The sequence below is a fragment of the Marmota marmota genome, unplaced genomic scaffold (genome assembly GCF_001458135.2).
Source record: "Marmota marmota marmota unplaced genomic scaffold, marMar, whole genome shotgun sequence".
NCBI classification, from domain to species: domain Eukaryota; kingdom Metazoa; phylum Chordata; class Mammalia; order Rodentia; family Sciuridae; genus Marmota; species Marmota marmota.
The window spans coordinates 17,963,442-17,986,830 of record NW_026000196.1 but is presented as its reverse complement, the minus strand read 5'-3'; the positions used below and the strand labels follow the sequence as shown (position 1 = coordinate 17,986,830).

Below are 23,389 nucleotides of genomic sequence, written 5' to 3'. Positions count from 1 at the left end.
GGACCCTCCAGACATTTCCAGATCTCTGTCATTCCCTGCGATGCTGCCTCAGCAGCCCTGTGAACTGCATTTGTATTTCTGCTCACCAGTGGAAGAAGCAGAGGAGGTAATTTAAAAAAAAAAAAAATATTGTCAATTTTCTTTCAAAATGATGCACCAGTTAGAGCATTACTTCTTAACTCTATTAGTTAAAAAAAAAGATTTATGAAAAATGATACATTAGATAATATCAAGCTTTCTTGTTTTTTTTTCCTCCCCCCAACCTGTATAGCAAAATAACATCTCACAGTGGGTTTTTTTGGTACTAGGAATTGAACTCAGGGACTCGTAACCACACAGCCACATCCCCAGCCCTTTTTAAAATATTTTCTTTTAAGACAAGGTCTTGCTAAGTTGCTTAGGGCCTCACTAAGTTGCTGAGGCTGGCTTTCAACTCGAAATCCTCCTGCCTCAGCCTCCCAAGCTGCTGGAATTACAGGCGTGCATCTTGGCCTCCAGCTTCAACAAGGTTTTAATTAGCCTTTCTTCCACAAAAATGGCATGAATCATACTTTCACGTTTATTGATCATTTCTATTTTTTTTCTAGGAACTACTTCTGGTTTTCCTTTTATTTAAAAATTGGAATGCTTTTTTTTTTTTTTCTCAATGATTTGTCAGTGCTCTCTGCAGATGGAGGGAGTCAGCTCTTCATGGAGTATGTAGAAAATAGCTTTTGCCTGGTTCCTGCTTGGCACTGAGAGGGGCTTTGCTACAAAAACAAAAAACAAAAAACACTTCTAGTTGGTATGTTGTCACATTAATTAATCTTCTCCTTTATGATGTCTAGGTTTTATACTTACGGGGGAAAAAGACCTTCCTTATTCCAAAATTGTCTTAATTTAATCACTTTCCTAATTTTTTATTAGTAGAAATTTTGATTTTTAAATATTTGGTTAGTCTGAAATTTATTTTGGTGTGGAAGTGAAAAAAACATGCTATTCTAGGCTATTATCAAACTTACTAAGAAAAATTGATGTGAATTTTGGCCTATTTTTTAGTTACTCTTCTATTCTTATATTTTCTCTGTGCTTTTCTGTCTAGTCTCCAACTCTACTCATTACTGTAGTGTTGCAGTAAATTTCATCCCTCCTCTCAGCTCAATCTCTCCCACTTGAATTTTCCAGGCTATTACCATAGGGTTTATTTTTCTTGGTAAAATTAATGTTTTTCATGTTCCCGCAAGAAATCCTGTTTGCATTTTAATTGCTACTACATTGCATTTTAGAACTAATTTGTGCAGAACTGACAATACTCAGCATTGACAATATTAAGAGCATCTCTGATTATAAGTCTTCTTATGCAAGAAGACATGTCATTTTGTTTATTTAAAGGTTCTTCACATCCAGAGTTTAGCGTTTTCTTCAAGTAGATCTTAATATGTTTACCTAGATAAATTTACCTAGATAAATTTTATTGGGCATATTCATTTAGTAAATAAGGGGTGAAAACAGACCATTTTTTTTCTTATAGCCCCTTGAACATTGAAAGTTTTCATTTCAGTTGTCTTTGTTCTTAAGTGTATCTTGGTCAGGCATTTAGTCATGTATTAGCAAGGTACAGTGCCAGTGCTGATCCCCAGAAATTGATAAGAAAGGATGTGAAGAAAGGTTTTATAAAAAGGTAACTGTACTGAGTTCCTACACAGCTAAAGCAAGCTCAAGCCTCACTCACCGTCAGAGCAAAGCACATGGAAACTACACTGAAGGCTGATGGGCAGCTCAGTGGCTGAGCACCTGCTAAGCATGGCTCATGGCCCCCAGCTGATTCCCAGCACCAAAGGAAACAAACAAACAAAACAAAAAGCAACCCCCCCCCAAAAAAAAAGTAAAAGAAACTTCCCAAATTGGTAACCAATGCTACTGTCAGGCCTACAGAGAAACAGGCCAAGCACACACATTGTCAGGCTAAAGTTAAATAGGAAAAACCCTCACAGAGGGCAATTTGATGATATCTGTCATATTTTTAGAAGCATGTACCCTTTGACCCACTCATTGCTTTGGGAATTTATTATGCAGATATGCTTACATACATGTGAAAAGATGGCTAGGATTTTCATAGCAAATATTAGTCCAATTCCCATTAAGAGAAGAGTATGGGGCTGGGGTTGTGGCTCAATGGTAGATTGCTTGCCTGGCATGTGTGAGGCACTGGGTTTGAAGAAAAAAAAAACCTTCTTCAGCCCCACATAAAAATAAATAAATAAAATACAGGTATCGTGTCCATCAGCAACTCAAAAGAGAGAGACAGAAAGAGAGAGAGAGAGAGAGAGAGAGAGAGAGGAGTGTCTATACTAAGTTCAGCCCATCTACCATAGAATATTATGTACTTGTCAAAAAGAACACTGATAATACCTGTTTGGTACAAATGTGTGAAAGAAATAGGAGGTCCAGAATAGTGCTCATGATCGGCTACCTTTTGTGTAAAAGATGGAAAAAACAAGAATCTATATTTGTTTTGCTTGTGTACATATAAAGAAATTCTGGAAGGAAAAAATGATCTAAGAATTGTAGATTGATACTCATGGTTTTTGAATCATGTGACTGTATTGCATAGTCAAACAACTAAGGTTTTAAAATGTAGCCAGGAGCCGCAGAAGGATGTTTCAGTCTACAATGGTGGCCCTGTGAGATTATAATGGAGCTGAAACATTGCTACCACCTAGTGACACTGTAGCCATTACAAGCATCCTAGTGCAAGGTTTTGCTCCTGTGGTGACACTGGTGTAAGCCCTCTGCTGCACTGCCAGCCAGGTAAGAGTACAGCTCTCACCGTTAGATACAGAAATACTTGATAGTAATAAAGAAAGATTGTGTTACTGGTTTATGGGTTTATTAGATTACACTTTCATCATTATTTTAGAGTATACTCCTATTTCTAAAAAAAAGTTGACTATAGAACAGTGTGCTGTGTTATGCTGGGAGCAACTTCATACATCTCCTGTTTACTGCATCTCTCGATTGCACTGTTTCCTCTTGTGGTTGATTTATTGTGTTATTTTGCTTATTGTGGTCCTAGGAACCATAGGGGACACACACACACACACACACACACATCCCATATAGCCTAGGTGTGTAGCAGGCTCTGCCATGTAGGTTTGTGTAAGTGCACTCTATGATGTTTGCACAACAGCGAAGTCACCTAACATGCATTTCACAGAACACGTCCTAATTGTCCAGGGAATTGTGCCTGAGTTGGCGAGGAGCACATGAGGCCATTCACCCTTCCTTCTCCTCCGCCTGTCTTTACCTTGAACTTGAGGGTGTGTATATCTACCTAAAGATTGACTCCAGCTGATTTGTTTCAATGTTGGGACTGTCATTTACCTTCTGAAGGCAAAAGCAAACGTGCTATATATATAGATGCAAGTCAAGATCAGGGGTCTCCTGTACCTGTCCGAATTCCAGGTTGATGAATTTCATGTGCAGATTTGAGATGAATGCAATGGGTGATTATGATGTGGCCTCTGAAAGGTTCAATTCAATGCCAAAAGCCATTCTCATAAAAGATAGTGCTTAGTAGACGTGACCGCCTGCCTCACAAAGCCCAAGGAGATCTGCAATCTGCAGCGGTCTACACTGCTTGTGGCCCAGGGTTTTACTGTGTGGCCAGCTGAACTGAACCAACACTGCCCTGTGGTGGTCACATCGCAGCGATTTTTCCTGCATGGGAAAGCCCACTGGTATAGTGCAAATTTGCAGGCTAGACAATAGGCCTCTCTCTTTTTTACATGACTGATATTCTGGTTATTAAAGCTAAGCACTCCAAGATTCCTCCCTAACCACAAAAATCCCAAGAATGCTTGGGTTCCACTACCAAGACCCTGCACTGCCAAATCCTGACTCACCGCCTCCCTTTATGATTTTTCTATGACGTGTGTTCAAGGCACTATGAATGGCTTGAGGCTGAATATTTAAAAGATACCAGCCCTTCCAAACAAAATGATCAAAAAAGGCCACGGACTGAGGGAGGAACTAAGCTTATTTTTAGTTAGAATTGAAAAAAAAAAAAAAAGGGAACAAGAGAAAAGAGACATTGTCTAAGGTTGAATTTAGAAAAAGAAATTTCTGATAGCTTATTTTGGCAACTTCCTAACGCTACCGCTTGTTTATTTAAATTTGGAGAAATCTTTATGCCATTAGCAACAAAGAAAGAACTTTTTTGTTTTGTAGAAATTTTAGGGAGAGAGAATGGAAATATTATTTTGTAAAGGTGGTTAGCAAATGTTCAAAGGAAACTGATTACTTAATCCTTTCGATACTAGTATTGTCCCCATTTACGGGTAGAGAAATGAGGTCCCCAGAGATTAAGTGGCTTGACCACTTAATGCACGCCTTTGGCTTGACTGCAGAATTCTTGGCTTCAAAGCACTAAACTTTACTGCCTCCCTAAATTGGTTTTTATAAACAAGGATGGAAAACAATCACTTAGCAAGCTATTGCAACCAACTGAAGTAAAACAAAGAAATTACCCATGCACTTAAAGAAACAGTGACCATCTTGTCCTTATCTTAAGAAGGGTAAATTAATTTACTTTGCAGTGACAATTTAGGACCAGAAGTCTCTCTCTATAAAGTCCCAATTTAGAACATACTAGGGAAGTGTGTGCATATTTTCATTGTCATTTCTGAGTTATTTTGTGAACACCCCAGGAAGAAATACTTTCCTGACTTTCTCAAAAGGGATTGACTGCACAAACTGATTGATGGATGGAGACTCTAAGGAGTTGAGTTCTAGAAGGGACAGAGGGGCTTCTCTAGCCAGTGCTCCCTCTTGACCTGCTCGCTGAAAGCAGAGAGCCCTACCACTCTCCAAGATTGCTGCCAATAACCAGAGGGGCTCCCGCATACCATCAGCCTTGTTTACTCCATGAATTTTAGAACCTCACGCTGTATCAAGTGTTTTAAACTTCCATAAGACATACAAGTTTTAAATTTGCAGGGGAAACATTCTAAAAATAAGCAAGGAAAGTTTTACTGTATTGAAAACACTTTGATTTAATGTTAGCAAAACAATTTTAATTAAAACAGTTAATTTTGATTATTTATTTTTTTTAAATTTTTTATTGTTGGTTGTTCAANGAGAAGAGGGGAGGGGAGGGGAGGGGAGGGGAGGGGGGATAGTAGAGAATTTTGATGATTTCATTTGAGGGATGTCAACTTTCAGCTGTATACATATTTGGAAAAATGAGGACTGACCATGTTTTAAATTCCATGCCAATACTGACTTAGAGCCAAAATCAAAGACATTTTTTTGAAGATCCCCCCTTTTTATCATTGTAATGCTACTATCATTTTTGTTAATAGAAATAAAGTCCAGGTGAGGCTACAAAACTTGTCCACCAGAGAAAAAGAAAAAAAAAATAGGCCAATCATTGAGGGTCCACAAGCACACACTGTAGTATTGGCACTTAGCATCCCACAAAGAGATTCCAACTATATGTGTTACAGATAAGGACAAGGATGTACAAGAATCTGGATTAGAACCCAGCTCCTCTGATTGCAAAGCCCACATTCTCAACATCATTACTCAATGTTTCCTGCAATCTTTTTATTTCAAAGGTGCCTAAGACGCTGGATGACGGAATCAAAACAACAAACTGAGCCTGGGCTGCTGTAGCCATTGCTTCTGCCCAAATATTTAGAAACTATTAAAAATGTCCAAAAATACCAATAATATTAGTAGAGGAAAAGACAGAGATCTACAAGAACCAGAAACCAAGATGCATGAGGTGGAGGAGGCTGCGGGACTTCTGAGGTTGCCTGCAATACACACAGGAAGCAGGAGGCTCCCACAGCCCCGCAGGGATGCCAGCAGAGGGGCTTCAGCGAGGGATCACCCTAGTGTGCAGGCTCCTGTGTTTAGCCCCTCTCCAGCCTGTGCCAGGCAGCAGGAGGCCAGTGGGTCCGCCATGTGGGCTAAAGAGGAGGTGTTGTGGGCAAGCCCCAGAAGGTACCTGTCCACTCCCCACCCGCATCTCTGCCCAGGAAATATGCTCTCAGTGCACCTCCAAGAAGCCTGCCACAGTCTTTTTTGCCTCCTTCCTGCAGGCTACGGTGACTGAGTGACTGTTGCTGGATTCACAGAAAGCTCTGGGGAATCCCGAACAGGAAGATCAACATCCAACCAGGCACCCACAAACATTTGAGGAAGGAGAAGAATCAAACTTGACCAATAGAGCCAGAACTCAGAGCAGGCTCCAGAAGGGCAGGAAGAGACCCTCCCCACCCCCACACAGGGTAAAGACAAATTAAGTTCCCTGTTTATGTGGCCAAGGCTACAGGCTCATCAGAAACCAGGCAGAAGATGTACCTATCACAGCTGCAGCTTTCAGGCTGAGTTCCTATGGGAAAATGAGCAGCTGATGGTGACAGTGTCTCTACAAGGCAGGGTCTTGTGAGATCTAAAAGCCTGAGTTACTTGCTGTGCCCTTACGTTATGATGGGGGAACCTACAGATATGCCAGTCACCGAGATGAGAAAGACTTGGGCTCTCTTGTTTCACAATGAAATTTGCAAGTGTCCTCGTTTACCTGGAGGAAAAGACTGAGTCAGCACCCAAACTTTCCTAAGCAGCATTTTGGATTCCAGCTTTCTACCATCTCTACCCACAGCCAGTGTTAGTAGAGCAAGAACAACCTCAGAATAAGCACCCCTGGCAATCTGGAGAGACACAGGAGAAAGTGGAATCCATAAGCAAGAATCAACTAAAAATCTTGGAAATCAAAACTAGAAGAGTTGAGCTATAAAATGCATCAGATGGGCTACCAAGCACAAAGAACAGGGCCGAAGGACAAGTCAGTAATTTGGAAGACCAAGCAAAGGATGCAGCAACCAAAGATAGAGGTTAGAAGTAGAAATTAAAAAAAAAAGAGAATGGAAGATAGAGTTGTTCCTAAGAATCGCAGAGGTGCTGGAACCCCTGTAGATACCCAAATCTGCAGGTGATCAGGTCCCTTATGTAAAATGGAATAATATTTGCACATAATGTAATGCACATCCATCCTTATACTTAAATTATCTCTAGAGGGGCTGGGGCTGTAGCTCAGTGGCAGAGTGCTTGCCTAGCAGGTGCGAGGCACTGGGTTCAATTCTCAGCACCGCATATAAATAAATGAATAAAATAAAGGCCCATCAACATCTAAAAGGAAAAAAAAGAGTATTTAAAAAATTATCTCTAGATTACTAAAAATATCTAATACAATGTAAGTGCTATGCAAATAGTTGTTCTACTGCATTGTTTAGGGAATAATGATATATATAAAAAAGTCTGCATATGTTCAGTACAGACACCATGTTTTTTCCCATATACTTTTGATTGGCAGTTGGTAGAATCCATCCACACAGAGCCCATGGATATGGAACTCACAGATACCAAGGGCTGACAGTACCTACTGAAGTTTTTCAAAACGCATCTGAAAAGAATTCTAGAATAAGCACAATAAGAATTCTAAATAAGCACAATTGTCAAGTTGAAAAAAGATGAGTTCTCAGAAGTGACAGGATACTACTAGTCATGAAGTTGAAAAGGGGGAGGAGTAAATATAGAGAAAAAGATGATAGTATAGAGAAATGCAGAACAAAATCTAAAGCTGGTTTTCTCAAAGGACTAATGAAATCAGCAATTTTATGGAAAGACTGACCAACAAAAAAATAAGAGAGACATGGAGATGGGAGACAAGAGTAGGCTCAAGGGGGTGCACACAAGATTTCACAAGAAATATCTGGAACAAGAGAGGAGACCGAAATGTGCATTAGAGAACTGAAAATCATGAGGTCACCAGAGGAAACAGGGGTCCTTGGAGAAATGGCACACTGCACATCTAGGACAGAAAACGGGCAACCTTGACCTGTAGCTCTTCATGTCAGAAATCAAAGAAGTCATCAAAGATGCCTGGGGTCATGCCAAAAGACAGAGGAACCAACCTGAAGGACCTATTCACCAAAGAGCAACAACAAATAAGCTAAACTCCAAGAGTTCATAATGATAGCCCTCACTGGTCACCTCCGAGAGGTGCTAGTGAATAGACTCATTTTCAGAAGAATGAAAGGGAAGGAACCGAGTCTTAATCCTGATGTTCTCATACAAACTATAACTCAAGGACTGTAGTTGACGGACAGTGCTCTTCTTTAGAGATAGCTTTCTGCTAATAAGTGAAGAAGGAAAGACAGACTTAAAGTCTCACTCCTCTACAACCCCAAGTTAAAAAGTTTATCTGAGCAACAATGGGTGACCCATAAAACTATTCAGTGAAAAGCCAAAAATCCATTAGGAGTTTTAATGATCAAGCTGACAAATAAAATCACTGGCAAAATCTAAACATCAAAGAGAAACCTTCCACATTCCTTAACTCCTGAGGTGAGGCCATAGGAAGCACACACACCATGATTGAGTGTTCTTGCCAAAACATCTTCCTGAATCTAATCAAGCCTCTGGATCTAAGAAAACCACAGGGAAGAGGCCACGCACAGGGATACCATTGTTAAAGCCAGGACTGTGGGAAACTGCAAAGGATAATGTGGCTTTACCAACAATGAAATCTCACAGAAAAAGAGAGTGAGTGAGAAAGACAGAAATTAGGAGACTTCACTGTACTGACCCAATAAAATAAAAGGATGTTGATCCAACAAATCTGTTGGGGGAAAACAAAAGCAGTCATAAAAATGAAGTAAGAGAGAATCACGGATATTTGAAAATTGACTAGATAGTATTAATGAGACTTTTTAAATTTTTTTTAAAGTATGTTAAGTGTATTATAATTTTTTAAAAAAGACTTCTGAGGCTATAAACTCTGTAATTGGGCTCCAAATCATCTGGAGAGAGGGAGAAGGGGAATATACGTAGATCAAGATTGGCCATGTGTGAAAATAGCTTAAGTTAGATGATGACTACAAAAAGGTCCATTAAATTATTCTCTTTAATTTGTAATGTGCTCAAACTTTTCCATAACATAAAATGTTTAAAAACTAAGATAGAACATAATATTTCAAACTTCTGCAGAGGCTCAAGACTTATAGGAATTTTTAAAAATGTTGTTATGAGTCTAGGCCTAAGAAACTGTGGTTTCTGAGGTTTAAAAAAAAGCACGGGGGCGGGGGGGGGTCGGGGTATTGGGGGGGTTGGATCCGTATTTGTCAATTCTTTGGAAGACAGGACAGGGTTGGAGAGAATACTTTGTACTTTTGAATTTTATATCAAGTTTATGATTTACATATTAAAATTAATAACATAATTAAAATATATCTTTTAAAATACTGATGTCACTATAAACTTCATGCTAAAAACATTGGAAAATCCAGATGAAATAGATGACTATCCAGAAAATTGTGTAGTCAAAATTAACTCAGGAAGAAATGAAAAATGTAAGTAAACCTGTGACCTTGAAAGAAAGAGAATCAACGGTCAAATTAACTACCCAGATAAAAGGACAATGCCTAAATGGTTTTATAGGCAAATGTTGAATGCAACTTCTTTGAAAAATACAGTACATACATTCATCCCTTGGTATTTGCAGGTAATTTGTTCTTCAACTACTTGGGGAAAAAAAAATCTATAGATACTCAAGTCACTTGTATAAATGACACAGTACTTGGCGTAGAACCTACATACGTCCTTCCATGTAATTTAAATGATCTCTAGATGGCTTATAATATCCAATACAATGTAAATGATATATCAATTATTGTTATACTGTTTTTTTTTTAGGGGATAATGACAAAAAGCCTGCACATGTTTAGGGTAAACACAATTTAAAAAAAAATTGCGGGCGGGGCGGAGTACTGGGGATTGACAACTGAGCCACTTCCCTAGCCCTATTTTGTATTTTATTAGAGACAGGGTCTCACTGAATTGCTTAGCGCCTTGCTAAATTGCTGAGGCTGGCTTTAAACTCACAATCCTCCTCCCTCTGCCTCCCGAGCTGCTGGGATTACAGGTGTGCACCACTGTGTCCAGCCTAAAAAATTATTTTTGATCCTCAGTTGGTTGAATTCATGGATATGGAACTCAGGGATATGCTGGTACAACTTACTTATATTCTATAAACTTCATCTTGACTGAAAAAGCAAGCTGCAAAAAGACTGGCATGGTATGAAAATATTTACTCACAAATTTTAAATATGGAAATTGTTCTGAATGCATCTGTCATTACCAAACCATGACACTAGCTTCTGCCCTCTTCACCCTTGTCGAATGAGCCAGCTTAGGGGTGTCCCCATCTCCCAGGTGAAGGGAGAGCACCCAAGCCCAGTTTCCCACAGGTCTAGTGCCTCCCACCCTCCATCATTGAGAACTTCACATCCCAAAGTCTCAAGTCGTCACTTATAAGCAGCAGCCACCACAGCTTGCATGTCACTGATGCCTTCTGAGAGGGGAGAGCCAGGCTGGACTCTTTGCTGAACTGAACCCACCTCTGTCTAGAAGACATGCTGGCACACCTTCCTGTGAGAGAGTGAAGCCTGGGGACTACATGCAACTTTATCTCACAGACTCAGGCCTTGTAGTTTGTTTCCTCCGTGAAACCTGTTTCTTAACCCATGGATGGTATTGTGGGATTCAACGCTCAATCTTGCCCAACAGGTGGCACCCAGAGAGGACCTACTTAGGAAGAAACAGTCTCATGTATTTATGGACATACACATACTTAGCATGGTATAAAATATGGTAACGATGTCACACTAACTTCCCAACAGTGGCCACCTCTGGAGCTGAAGAAGAGAAAGCAGGGAGAGATCCAAAGGGCTCTAGCTGTACATGTAAGACATTGATTTCTTGCCATAACTTTTTGAAAGAAAAATGACAAAACATTGGTTAAATCCGAGTGGTGACTACATGATCCCTCTTTCACTCACTTCTCATAGCTAGTCCACCAGCAAGTCCATGGTGTATTAAAGAGGGCCACTAACGGTGTGCTGTTCTTCCCATTAGAAGGTGGGACCTATTTCCTTCCCTAGGCTTTATCTGAACAGGACTTTGGATTTGTTTTGACCCCCAGGATGTGGCGGAAGTGGTGCTGTGCCAGTTCTGGGTCTAAGCATTCTGAAGGCCTAGATATTTGTGTTGCTGGACTCTGAAAGTTCCACTGCAGGCTGTAAAGAAGCCCAGGCTAAACACTGGATGGTGAGAAAGCATGTGGAAGAGAGTGCAGTCAAGTGGAGGAAGACTGAGGAGCCAGACAGGTGGGGGAAGCCTACACTGCCCAGCTGACCCTGCCAGGTCTTAACCCAGAGGAACCTGGGAAATAAGAGTGCCATGTCAGGCTGGTAGGTTCTGGGGTGGTTTGTTACACAACACAAACACTTGGAGCTTTCTTTGGAAACATATTCCAGGTCCATGTTCTTCTCCCCTTTCTACTTCCTGTCTTGGACTCTGCCTGGTGTCTTGTCGCCAGGGCTCAGGAAACAGCCTTTGGACTCCCTTATTAAGAATACACTGCTGCTCTGGTGCTTCCATAGCTATTGGAACAAAACCTGAGCCCATACCGTGAAGGCTCGCCTCTCTAGTCCTGCTCAATGCTCTTGTCACTCTGTCCAATCACGTGGGCCAGTCTGCTATTTCTCAAACAGGCCAAGATCATTCCCACTTCTCAGCATTTACGTTTTCTGGTGTTTTGCCAGAAATGCCATTTCCTTTGATTTTTATGAGACCTGTCTTTCTCATTCTAATCGCTTGGTTCTGATTAAATGACTTCTCTCTATAGACTCCCTCTCAGTGCTCTGCTAGGTCTGGATGTGGTTCGTCCCCTAAGAGTTCATGTGTTGGAAACCTGGTTCTAGCATGGTGATGATGGGAGGTGGTGGGACTGTTAAGAGGTAGAAACTAGTAGGGGTTGATAAAGTCTTTGGGGGTGCAAACCCAGAAGGGATTATTGTGGTTCTCTTGATCAGTTAGTTCTCTTGACTACAGTTAGTTCTTGAAAGAGAGGGTTGTTATAGAAGAGCAAGATTGGCTTCTTCATGCTCTCTGGCTTCCTGTCTTGCAATGTGATCTTCCCTTTTTTCATGCACTCATGCCACTGTGAAGCCATTCACTGTGAGGCCTCATCAGAGCCAAACAGAAGCTGGTGTCATGCTCTTGAGTCTTTAAATTTGTGAGCTAATTAAATCTCTTTTCTTCATAAAGTATAAGCCTTGGTTATTTTGTTACAGTAATAGAAAACTGTCTAACACATGCCCTAAGCACATATCTCTCCATTAGTGCACCCTGGTTAATTTTCTTTATGTCCCTTTCTGCTCCTAAAGGTGGAGCAAGTTTATTTATTGTTTTTTCCCTGGAAGACAAGCATTATGAGAATATTTTCCTGGTTTCCTAGGTTCTCCATAGAAAGCTCTGACATAATGTTAAGTGAATAAATGTGTACCTGAAGGCTGGGCATATCCTTCTTTGTTGTTTTCAGTATATTCAAAAAACATTCTTCTTCCACCTTCCCATGACTCCTTCCTTTTGGTTAATCCAGAAGATGTGATCACTTGCCCAGGAATCTCAGATTCAATGTCAACATTTCATCCAATGCTACAGTTTTAATGTGGTTTACCACCACCAAAATTCATATTGAAGCAACACCTTGAGACCTAGAAGGAGATGAGCCAGGGTTGCCCTTGTGAAGGGATGAATTCTGGTCTTGAGGACTGGGTTGGGACTCACAGGAGCAGATTAGTTCCTGAGAGAGTGGGCTGTTCTAACAGAGCCCATGATCTCTTCCACATGCAGGTGCTCCTACTACATGAGGCCATCCAGCACAAGGTCCTCATTCGAGCCAAGCAGACACCAGGATATTTGAACTTTACAGCCACCAGAATGATAAAACAAACAAACCTCTTTTCTTTATTAATGACCCAGTGCCAAGTATTCTGTCATAGCAACACAAAACAGACTAAAACAGCCAATAACAATGAAAAATGACCTCATGGGCTTTTTTTTAGCATGATCCTGCTCAATGTTACCCACATCAAGCAGCACTCTCTGGTTTTCTGTCTTTTTTTTTTTTCTGCTGCAATTAGAAGCACATGAAAGCAGAGGCCACATTCCTATGGTGTTCTCAGCATCTACAGCACTGTCTACTGCAAATTGATATGTAATCATTGAAATAATAGTGCTGACTTAATAAAGAGAAACAAAAATCCAGGCCTCAGATGATGCAAATAATTTATAAAAGCCAAAAACAAAACAAACAACAACAAACTTAAAAAACAAGTACCAATGAAGAACTATCCTTTGCCAGCATTTTCATGGACTTAGCAAGACAGGAACCTGCTCTCCATGTAATTTACAGTCTTTTCCTACAAAATAAACTGTTTGCAAATTTCCCTCATACTGTTTTGAATCATATAAGTATTGGTTTGTCTGGAATTCATTGTAAAAATGTTGACTTTAACAAACATGTTTAACATTCGGAAAAATGAACAGAAATAAAAATTAGCTAAGATGATAGGATTCACATTAATATAAAATAAAATCCAATTAGGATTCCCTGGGAAACTCAAGAACATTCTGTACACATAACACAGGAGTAGAATGCAATGAAAAGAAGCAACTAAGTGCAGGAGAAAGCCTTTAGAAAATAAAAACAAATACCAAAATGAATGTTCCACAGAGATGCTGGAAGATAAAGCCAAGGAAATCTTTCCAACTTTAAGAAAGAGAACAAGAGTTGGAAAATCTGAAAGAAAAGATAATATATATCTTAACTAGTAGGAATTCCATAAAAAAACAAGCAAAACTAAACAAAAAAAAAAAGAGAGAAAAAGCAGAGGGGAAAATATTATGAAAAAAAAAATACAAAGGAATCTCCGGGCCTGGAAGGAATATGTGTCTGATCTACCCAGAGCCAAGCAGCATGAGTGAAAAAAGACCCTTGCTCAGGTTGTTGGTTACGAAATCCCAGAAGACCAAGCCTGCTGGGAAGATCCTAAAAGCTCCCAGAGAGGAAAAGACAGGTTGCCCACAGAACCATGACCGTCAGACCACCTTGGAGGACAAGAGAGCGGGCTTCTTCAAATTCTGAGGACTGGAGTTGTCCAACCAAGAGAGCCCGGTGGAGGGCAAGATGAAGATGACCTCGGGTGGCAGTCTCTTGCCTGTGCCTCCCACAGCCCTTTTTTAGGAGTTCTCTCACTGAGACTTCCCAGTTAGACAAGTTTGTCGGGAAGCAACAGCTCCTGGTGGGAGGGGGAAGGTGGACAGAGGTCGAAGGGATGAAGGGAAAGATGCTCACTCTGGAGAATGGTCCTGAGTCTCTCCAGGCAGAGGCATGAAGATGGGAACAAATCATTTAGTTATGAAGACTCATCTCATAGAGAAAGGTCAACACCCATATAACAAAGCGTGCAGAGAGCTTGGAGTAGGAATGTGAAGGAAATATTCATCCAACATGGCAGGAGGGCAGCAGACCCTGCCCCAGTGGGTCAGCCAGAGAGTGCAGGCACGTTCTCTACATGGAGAAGCGATAGTTACCTAAAGAACTAAATCTAGCAACAGCACATAAAGACACTGACACGGGGACAGGGCCCTGCTAGTCTTCTTATGTTATAATTTTTGTTTTGTACTGACTTGTTGAACCAGGGGTGAGTAGCACTTTGAAAAATGTTAACATGCTTACTCTGTTACATCTGCTGGGGCTTATGCAGTAATATGCAACCCTTACAATAATAGGCAACATTGAGAAAGACTCTCAAGTGACTTTACTAGGGGATGGTAAAAATCAACCTAGTTGTTTTCACACTCAACTAACGTGGTACACACAGAGAGCTCTGACATACCAATCATGAAAAAGTTGCACAATGAACATGTTGGACTGAATTTAACCCACGGAAAATCAAGAACACATACCAAAAGAATGATCCTGTGTGTGTGTGTGTGTGTGTGTGTGTGTGTGATAGCGCATGTGCGGGAGCACCCGGGTCTCACTGGTATCATTTCAATCTACAAGAGAATGTGTGGAATTTCATACAAATAACTTTTTCCCTTAACCTTCAGGGAGGAGTCAGGACTAGGGAGAATGCTCCTGCCCTATGCTAAGCAAAGGCTCTTTGTTCACCTTTTATTTTTGAGCCCAGAGGTGCTGGGGTGTTGGCACAGAGACAGGCCACTGCCCTCGGGAGCTGTTTAGACCTGGCAGCTGGGACAGGGGCAGCAAAGCCTCTGGCCTCTGCCCTGGCCTCTTCCCACCCAGCACCACCAACCCCTGAGTCCTCCATCTCTTAACCTCCACAGGTGTGGGCCACCTGTGACCACCCACTTCTCTCTGAGTGCTCTCACCACTGTCTCAAGTCCAAAATGAGCTACTAACAGAAACTTTAGTGTCATTATTGCCACTTTGTATTCAAATTCCAGCCTGAAATTTACATGATCACATGGTTCTATTTTTAAAATAATAGACTATTTTTGAATGCCTTTAAATATCTCTAAGTCTCTAAAAAGTTCATAGTGCCACAGAAATTAAGCTATTTTTTCCCCTTGATTCTTGTGAGACAGACACCCCGACAGGTGATTTTAAGACAACACTTGGCAACAAGCCCTTGGGTGCTGGATGACAGGTGGGGCTGGAAAGAAAAGTTGCTGGGCACAACCTGAGCCAGGATCAGTAAACTCAACTGCAATCCTGAAAAATCCCTTACAGCTGAAAATACAATTCTGACTAATGTGTGTGGTTCCTTCTAGCACATCAAGGTTATGAGCTCAGGAAAATTTTTCTTGCACGTTTCTGGGTGTTCTCTTTGGTTTTGTTTCTTTTCTTCTCTGGACAAATGTCATGAAGAAACAGCAAGATGGCTAAGTGGAATCAGGACAAACTGAATCAAGGGTGGCCTGGATGGTGAAGAGACCAAGAATTGGGACTTCCAAGAAACACAGATATAACCTCAGGGGTTATATCCTGATGGTCCCCTTGTAAATTGAAAATGTCCTAAGTTAAAAACGCATTTAACACACCCTACCTCCCAGACATCACAGCTTAACAAGGAGCTCACTATCGAGCTCCCCCTGGGACAGCACGGCTGACCGGGAGCCACAATTCACTGCTGCTGCCCAGCATCGCACGACAGCACAGGGCCACAAACCTTTGCTTGGGAAAAAAGATGGTAATTCTGAAACATGGGTTGAACTGGATGCATACCATTTTCACACCACCATAAAGTAGAAAAATCACAAGTAAAAGACCATTGTGAAGGGGAACAGTCTGTCTTGGTAGCTCCCTATAGTCATTCATCAGGAGTCCCCAAAATGTATGTGAAATTCATACACTAGAGTTTAGATTTAAATGTTATGGGTAGGGAGTCTCCATTCCCAGAGAACTGAAGAATTCATAACACTTCCTAATAATGGCTCCTTTGAGGTCTGACTCATGTGGACTAGGAATCCAGACTGATGGGTGACAATTCTGTCCCTGTGCACAGGGATCTGGGGATGTCCTTGTAGGCATCTCCCTGCTCACAGGCCATTGACTTCTTTGGGACCCAGAAAGAGAACTGGAAAGAAAATCTTTTCTGGATGCCAAATGCATACTGCATAGGCCTGGGCCATCAGGCAGGGCTGCCTGGCCAACTCATGTAAAAGGAGGCAGGCAGGGGTGGGGGCTGAGGCTTGAGGCTTCTGGCCCCTGGGAGAGGGATGAGAGGGTGAGGGTGCACCCTGGAGCCCACCCACAGCACAGTGGAGGAAGGGGAGATGGAAGGCAGCTCTTCCTCTGGTCCCAGGCAGCCATGGCCTAAAGATTCGTTGGAGTGATAGCCAAGTGGAAGGTGTTAAGTTGTAAGAGCTGTTAGCTATGAAAGGCAAGGAGATGAACTGACCTAAAACTGAACCCTCAGCAAGAGCAAGGCATCTGCTTTTAGTTATGCCAAGAAAGGGGTAAAGAGGTTCTGATCAACCTCATCAAGTGGCACTGAGTCCAGTGAGAGCAGGGCACAGACCTACAGCATCAACTTCCTAATAGAAAGGCTGGCATCGTTTGACAGGCAGCCAGCTGCCCATTGCTAAAAGTAAGTAAATGATGAAGCCGAGATCTAAGCCTCAATTAAAGTTCATATTAAAAGCCGCATCAAGCCCAGAGCTGGTGTAGCTGGGCTCTGCTTTGTGGCATGAAGCGCAGCTGTGCTAACTGCCACCTGCATGGATGGATGCTCACAGCCATTGCTCCTACCAGCCGGGCCACCACTCAGTCCTCTTTTCTTCATCTCACTCAGTAAGGGCTTTGTTACTGGATGCTGGCTGCCCTCCCTGGAGAGGCCCAGGGTGCTCCTGCCACCAGGTTGGAGAAGGGTGCCCCATTGACCATGGTCAAAGCCCCTTCCAACCACTCTTCCATGGCCCAGCAGGTATAAGCAGGACACCAACAAGAGGGACATTTAAACATGTGGGCTGTCTCGTCAGCGTAGATCTGTCCCTTGGCCCATAAAGAAGGCAAGCTACGACCCTATGGGCACTTCCTAGTTCAGAGGCAAGAAGAGCCTCTACTTAAGCAAACCACTTGGCACTTAGATTAAAAAGTTAGATTTTTAATACAGATCTGAAAAATGCCAAAGCGGGTGGGGGGGAAGGATATTGCAAGTAGCAATGTAACAACCTGGGATTTGAAGACCCTCTGGAATGTTCCTCCTCCTCCTCTGGTCCATGCTGGGTCCGGCAGCGCGCAGTGCTCTGAGAGGCAGGCAGCTGTGTCAGGGCTTTCAGAGAAGAAGCTAGGACCACTCGCAGAGAGGTGGGGTGTGGAGTGCCTCCAGGATGGGGTCCGCCCAAGCACCCCCACCTTCCACCATCCAGGAAAGTCTCGGCTGAAATTATCTGGAAGTTTCCTCACTTCTCTACTTTCCCAGGTGCCCCACCTCGGCTGGCAGAACAGGTTTTTCCACTCTGGCTGGTGTCAGATAGAGGAGGGACATGCTCAAGAATGTCTAATGACATGTTTGTCAAAGCAGTTGGTCAGCAGCCCTGTCCAGTAAGGAACTTGCTGACCTCTCTTCTGCGGCCTGGCCCACTGGGAACCCATCAGAGCTTTCGAACATTCCTCTTGCACTAAGTGGGAGCTCATTGCTGATGGTGCTCATGAGATTAAGGCTGTGGCCTGCTTCGCTGAGACACAGTCGTGCTGTGTAGACATGGTAGGCCACACAGTGGACACACTCACACATCCATGGGCTTTTTTTCCTCACTGTGTTGCTGAGGCTGGCCTTGAACCCCTGGGCTCAAGCGATCCTCCTGCCTTTACTTACCCTATGGGGAAGCTGGGACAACAGCCACGTGCCACCGCACCCAGCTTCATTCATGGGCTTTGAAAGAGTGAACCACTCCACAAACACAGGAGGTGAGGTTGTCCAAGCCAAAACAGGTGCGTGTGAAATACAAAATGCTATTACTAACAAGCTCAAAAGTAAAGCAGGTTTTTAATTAAAAGTTTGGTCTTTTTCTAAATTATTCTTGCAAATGTAAGAACTTTTGTCATTTTCAAACATATCATCTTCTAAGGATTTTTAAAAGCTGAGAGATCTGCCCCTTCATAATTTGAGTATCAGTTGTCTTCCTGCTGGCAGCCATGTTTTCTTAACCAGGATTGGGAATTAGGTCTGGAACAGTCTTCCCTGAGAAGAGATGGGTGGATCTCGGTAGGCAAAGTGGGGCTGAGAAGCAGAGGTCCTCCTGATCCAGGAGATCCACAGAGAGGGTTAGAAGGAACAATCCACCTCTGGGGACCACACTGAGAAAGTGGATCCTGCAGAGGACTCGACTGTAGGTGTATTGAGTCAAACACTCCCCCATTTATTCAAATAAGACATTAAGGGGAAAGAGGCCCATGAAACAATTTGACCTTGGATGTGAACCCACAAGGCATGCTGGTTAGGTTCTAATGACAAAGCCATTGACTCTTACAAAAAATAGCAATTGAAAAATAACCGGCAATATCAGTCTTATGATTACAAAAGTAATGTAACAACAACAGATGATGCATGTTCATTTTAGGAAACAGAAAGACTACAAAGCACACTGACCCCACCCTTTGAGCGTCACTTGCACCTGTGCAGGTGTTAATATAGATGGTTCCTGACTAATATGGTTCCACTTACGATTTTTTTTTAAACTTTACCATGGTATGAAAGTGTACCCACACAACCATCTTGTTTTATAATTTCAGTATAATATTCAACAGATTACATGAGATAGTCAATACTTTATTATAAATAGGCTTTGTGTTACACGATCTTGCTCAACTGTAGGTTATCATTAGTGTTCCAAGCACATTCAAGGTCGGCTAGGCTAAGCTACGGTGTTGGATAGGTGAAGTGCATTAAATGCATCTTCAACTTACCATGGCTTTATTGGGACATAACCCCATCAAAATTTTTTTTATTTATATATGACAGCAGAATGCACGACAATTCTTATTACACATATAGAGCACAGTTTTTCATATCTCTGGTAGTATACAAAGTATATTCACACCAATCCGTGTCTTCATACAGGTACTCTGGATAATAATGATCATCACATTCAACCATCATTAATTACCCCATGCCCCCTCCCTTCCCCTCCCACCCCTCTGCCCTGTCTAGAGTTTGTCTATCCCTCCCATGCTCCCTCTCCCTATCCCACTATGCATCAGCCTCCTTATAGCCCATCATAATTTAAGAAGCATTTGGTATTTATACTCTGTAAAAATGAAATCCAACATGTGATGTATTAAAATTGGAATCTACAATGGGGGTGTCATAGGGTTCAGTCTCTGAAATTAATAAATTTCTGCTTGTTAGTTAGCTCCAGGGCTAGGGCTCCCAGGCTCAGTCCTGTTGTTACCACCTTTAAAATGTGAGGATGGAGTATGAGCATAAATCTTTATAAGCTTCCTTAAGGGGATTCAGTTACTATCATAATTCTTTAATATACAATTTCCTTAATGCTGAGCCACTGGAAAGAATTTTCTGATGTATTGCAGGCCACTTTCTTCTCTTTTTCTTTGATTTTATGGTTTGTGTGTTAGGTCCCTGATAAACACCTCCCTCACCCACAAGGGTTTCAGGGATGCCACTTCTCTGCCCTGTTTCCTACCCCAAGCAGCTAGCACAGTACCCAGTCCCATCATGTACCCTGTGTGTGCTCTTAGATTTATTCCCCACAGGAATGATGGGGAGACCTGAGATTCCATGGTAGAAAATGGCTTGTGAGGGCAGAAAAGTCTTCAGAACCTGCTATGGGATCACAGCTGTCAGAGAGAGGAGACGAACCAAGGAACAGTAGAAAACTCAGACACAGATCTTTAAGGGAAAGAAATGAAGGACTGGGGATAATCAGTGCTTTCACCTCTAGGTTCACATTAAACATTTTCTGGTTATCTGTTCTACCCCAAGTCTGGAAGGTGGGTTTGGTTCCAGTTTTGTCCAGGGCCCATCATACCCAGGTCCCTGGGACATGTAAGAATCAAAGGAAGATCCCTGGGGACTTAGAGAGCATCATCTTAGTCTTGGTACTCATGAGCCTGAGTGAGAGGAGCCAGTTAGAAAGGTAGATCTCCATGCCCAGACTTACTCAATGAGACTTCACATTTTACAAGATCCCCAGGGGACATATGTGTACTTTAATATCCCAGAAATCTTGTTCTATTGTACTCAAACCATTTAGACTAGTTGATTCTCAACTTTGGCTGCATTAAAATTATGGAGGAACTTTTTTAAAATGCCCAGACCACCAAGATACTGTTCCAGTGGGTCTGGATGGGGTCTGGGAATCGGCAGTCACAACACAGTGACTCTGTGGGCCAGGGTTGTCTTTAGATCACCAGATCTTGACCAGGAAGGGGATGGGGCAAAGGCCTCTGCAGATGATACAATCACCTACCCAACAAGCCCCCAATGGTCCCAGCATCCCTGCCCCGACTCTCATCTCTCAGGACAGCTAAGAGAAGCAGCAAGTGGGAAAGTAAAGCGGCAAGTGTTCTGGAAAGACAGAGGTTCTGCTCCAAAATCAGGGATAGCATTCTATCGTCCATGTCGCCTTATCTCACTCTAAGAAAGCAAGATACAAATCAAACACTCTGGCAACATTTGTGCTGGGAAATGTCAAAGAGCAAATACTTCTCCCATTTCATAATTTGACTTATGTGCAAAGAAACCTTCTAGAAACTTCACCCTTATTAGCTTCTAAACATTTGAGATGGAGAAAAATTACTTACACTGAACAAAACATTTGCTGGACCAGTGCCCATTTATTAATACAGTTACAAACACATAGGACCTTTTGAACCCAATGTGTTTAAACCCAACATGTGGGCCTCTCAAATCCAGCTTGTGGGCCTCTCAAATCCAGCATGATGGCCTCTCACACCCAACATGGGGGCCTCTCAAATCCAGCATGATGGCCTCTCACACCCAACATGGGGGCCTCTCAAGTCCAGCATGAGGGCTTCTCAAATCCAATATGGGGGCTTCTCACACCCAACATGGGGGCCTCTCAAGTCCAGCATGAGGGCTTCTCAAACCCAACATGGGGGCTTCTCAAATCCAGCATGAGGCCCTCTCAAACCCAACATGAGGGCCTCTCAAATCCAATATGGGGGCCTCTCAAATCCAACATGTGGTCCCTACCAAACCTCGAAGGACAGACTATTAGAATGAAATTTCTAGAAGCCAGGCCAGGTTCAGATGTCAGTTTTATGATTTATGAGTTGTTGACCATGAACAAATTTCTAGACCTCTCTTACCCTCAAGTTAATCAGCTATAAAACAGAGATAAAAGTACCATATTCACAGGTTGCTCTGAGGATTAAATGAGATTATTTGGTAAAGCATTGAACCCAGAACCTGGCATGTACTAAGATATTAACACATATTTATTGTTAACAATGTCAATGATACTGTGTTGGTGTTAAAAATGGTACAACTTGGGGAAGGGAGGGGGCATGAGGGTAGGAAAGATGGTGGAATGAGATGGACATCATTACCCTAAGCACATGTATGAAGATACGAATGGTGTGACTCTACTTTGTGTACAACCAGAGATATAAAAAATTGTGCTCTATATGTGTAAAATTAATCATAATGCATTCTGCTGCCATACATAATGAATTAGAATTAAGAAAATGGCAAAATTTTAGTGGAAAATCTTTAAAATGTTCATGCCCAATAATCTGACTTTCGTAAATCTATTTTATGGAAATAACCTGAAACTCATGTATAAAAAAGATAGAATGGGATGCTTTTGCAAAGTGTGAACAATTAGAAGCAACTCCAATGTCTAATATAAGAATAAGGATTAGGTCAATAATTTTATGTAGTAGTCTCATATAAAATGATATTTCATTTAATCACATGAGCTAGGTGGTAACTTGGGTAAACGTCAATAATAAAAAGATTAGGAGGAGAAAGTAGCATACATTATATGCACTTTATAAGTACCACAAAGTTAAAACAATGTCTCTTAATGACAGAGAAGCAGACAAGACGAGAATATGCCCATATGTTAACTGTTCTTGAATGTGGCACAGTAGGACTCTGGGTAATTTTTTCTTTGCTTTTTTCAATTTTTCTTTAATGCAAACACATTATTTTATAATGCAAAAACAAACCCCCATTTTTAAAAGTCCTCTAACAAACATAAAATAATACCCTAATAGTTAAGCCCACAATAAATTTTATTCATGGCCCTTCAATTTTCAGAATTTAAGTAAAAATCCCAAGATATATTTTATGATGATGAAGCACCAACTAATTGTCATTTTCTTTCCTTTGGTTGAAAACCCCTTGTCCTTATACAGCCTGAACTCCCTACAGGACAAGCATGGCAGCTCACACCCAGGCCAGCATGGCTAGTTCCACTCTTACCATTATGGGTCTCCATGGCGCGTTCTGGACACACGGTTGATCCCTCCGGCCCCACACACCAGTACATGCTGGGTGGTCCCCGCGACATGCCAGCCATCAACCCTCAAGGCAGCCAATCTCCAAAGGCAGGTCCTGTTGTTGTCACCGCCACCGCAGCTGCCCAGGTGGGTTAAGGCACGGACACATAATCATGGTTGAGCAGAGTTTTTTCTCCTTCTGATGGTGAAAAACATCATAAAATAAGGGATTTTGTAACTCAAGTTCTTTCTTGCACCCCCTGCAAATAATTTCTATTTGTATTGGTCCACTGGTATTTCCTTTCCTTTGCAATATTCTTCTTCACAGTCTATCTGGCCAAACCCTTCAGGTTAGAACTGCGAAAGAACGGAGCTCCCCATATCCCACTTCAGCACTGGGTTTAGATCTTGTCTCCCCAAGAAGAAACCCTAAGCAATCTCAAAGCATTTGCTGGTAAAGGGCTCAGTCATCATTCAATTAACACATATCTCCTGTCTCTTGTCAGGTAGCCAGGCCCTGTGCAGGGCCCAGTG

General features: G+C 42.0%; 1 protein-coding gene across 2 annotated transcripts in view; it reads right to left on the bottom strand.

Annotated features, from left to right (window-relative positions):
* Lrrk1 (leucine rich repeat kinase 1) overlaps positions 1–23,389 on the bottom strand; it is a 161,970-nt gene that overhangs the window by 134,053 nt on the left and 4,528 nt on the right. The window contains exon 2 of one of the 2 annotated variants that reach the window (XM_015493131.2): positions 22,839–23,054. In XM_015493131.2, the coding sequence (XP_015348617.1) occupies positions 22,839–22,935 (97 nt within the window). In that variant the 5' untranslated portion in view covers positions 22,936–23,054. Of the gene's footprint in view, positions 1–17,596; positions 18,272–22,838; positions 23,055–23,389 lie in introns of those variants that run through there. The other variant, XM_048790365.1, reaches the window with a different exon arrangement.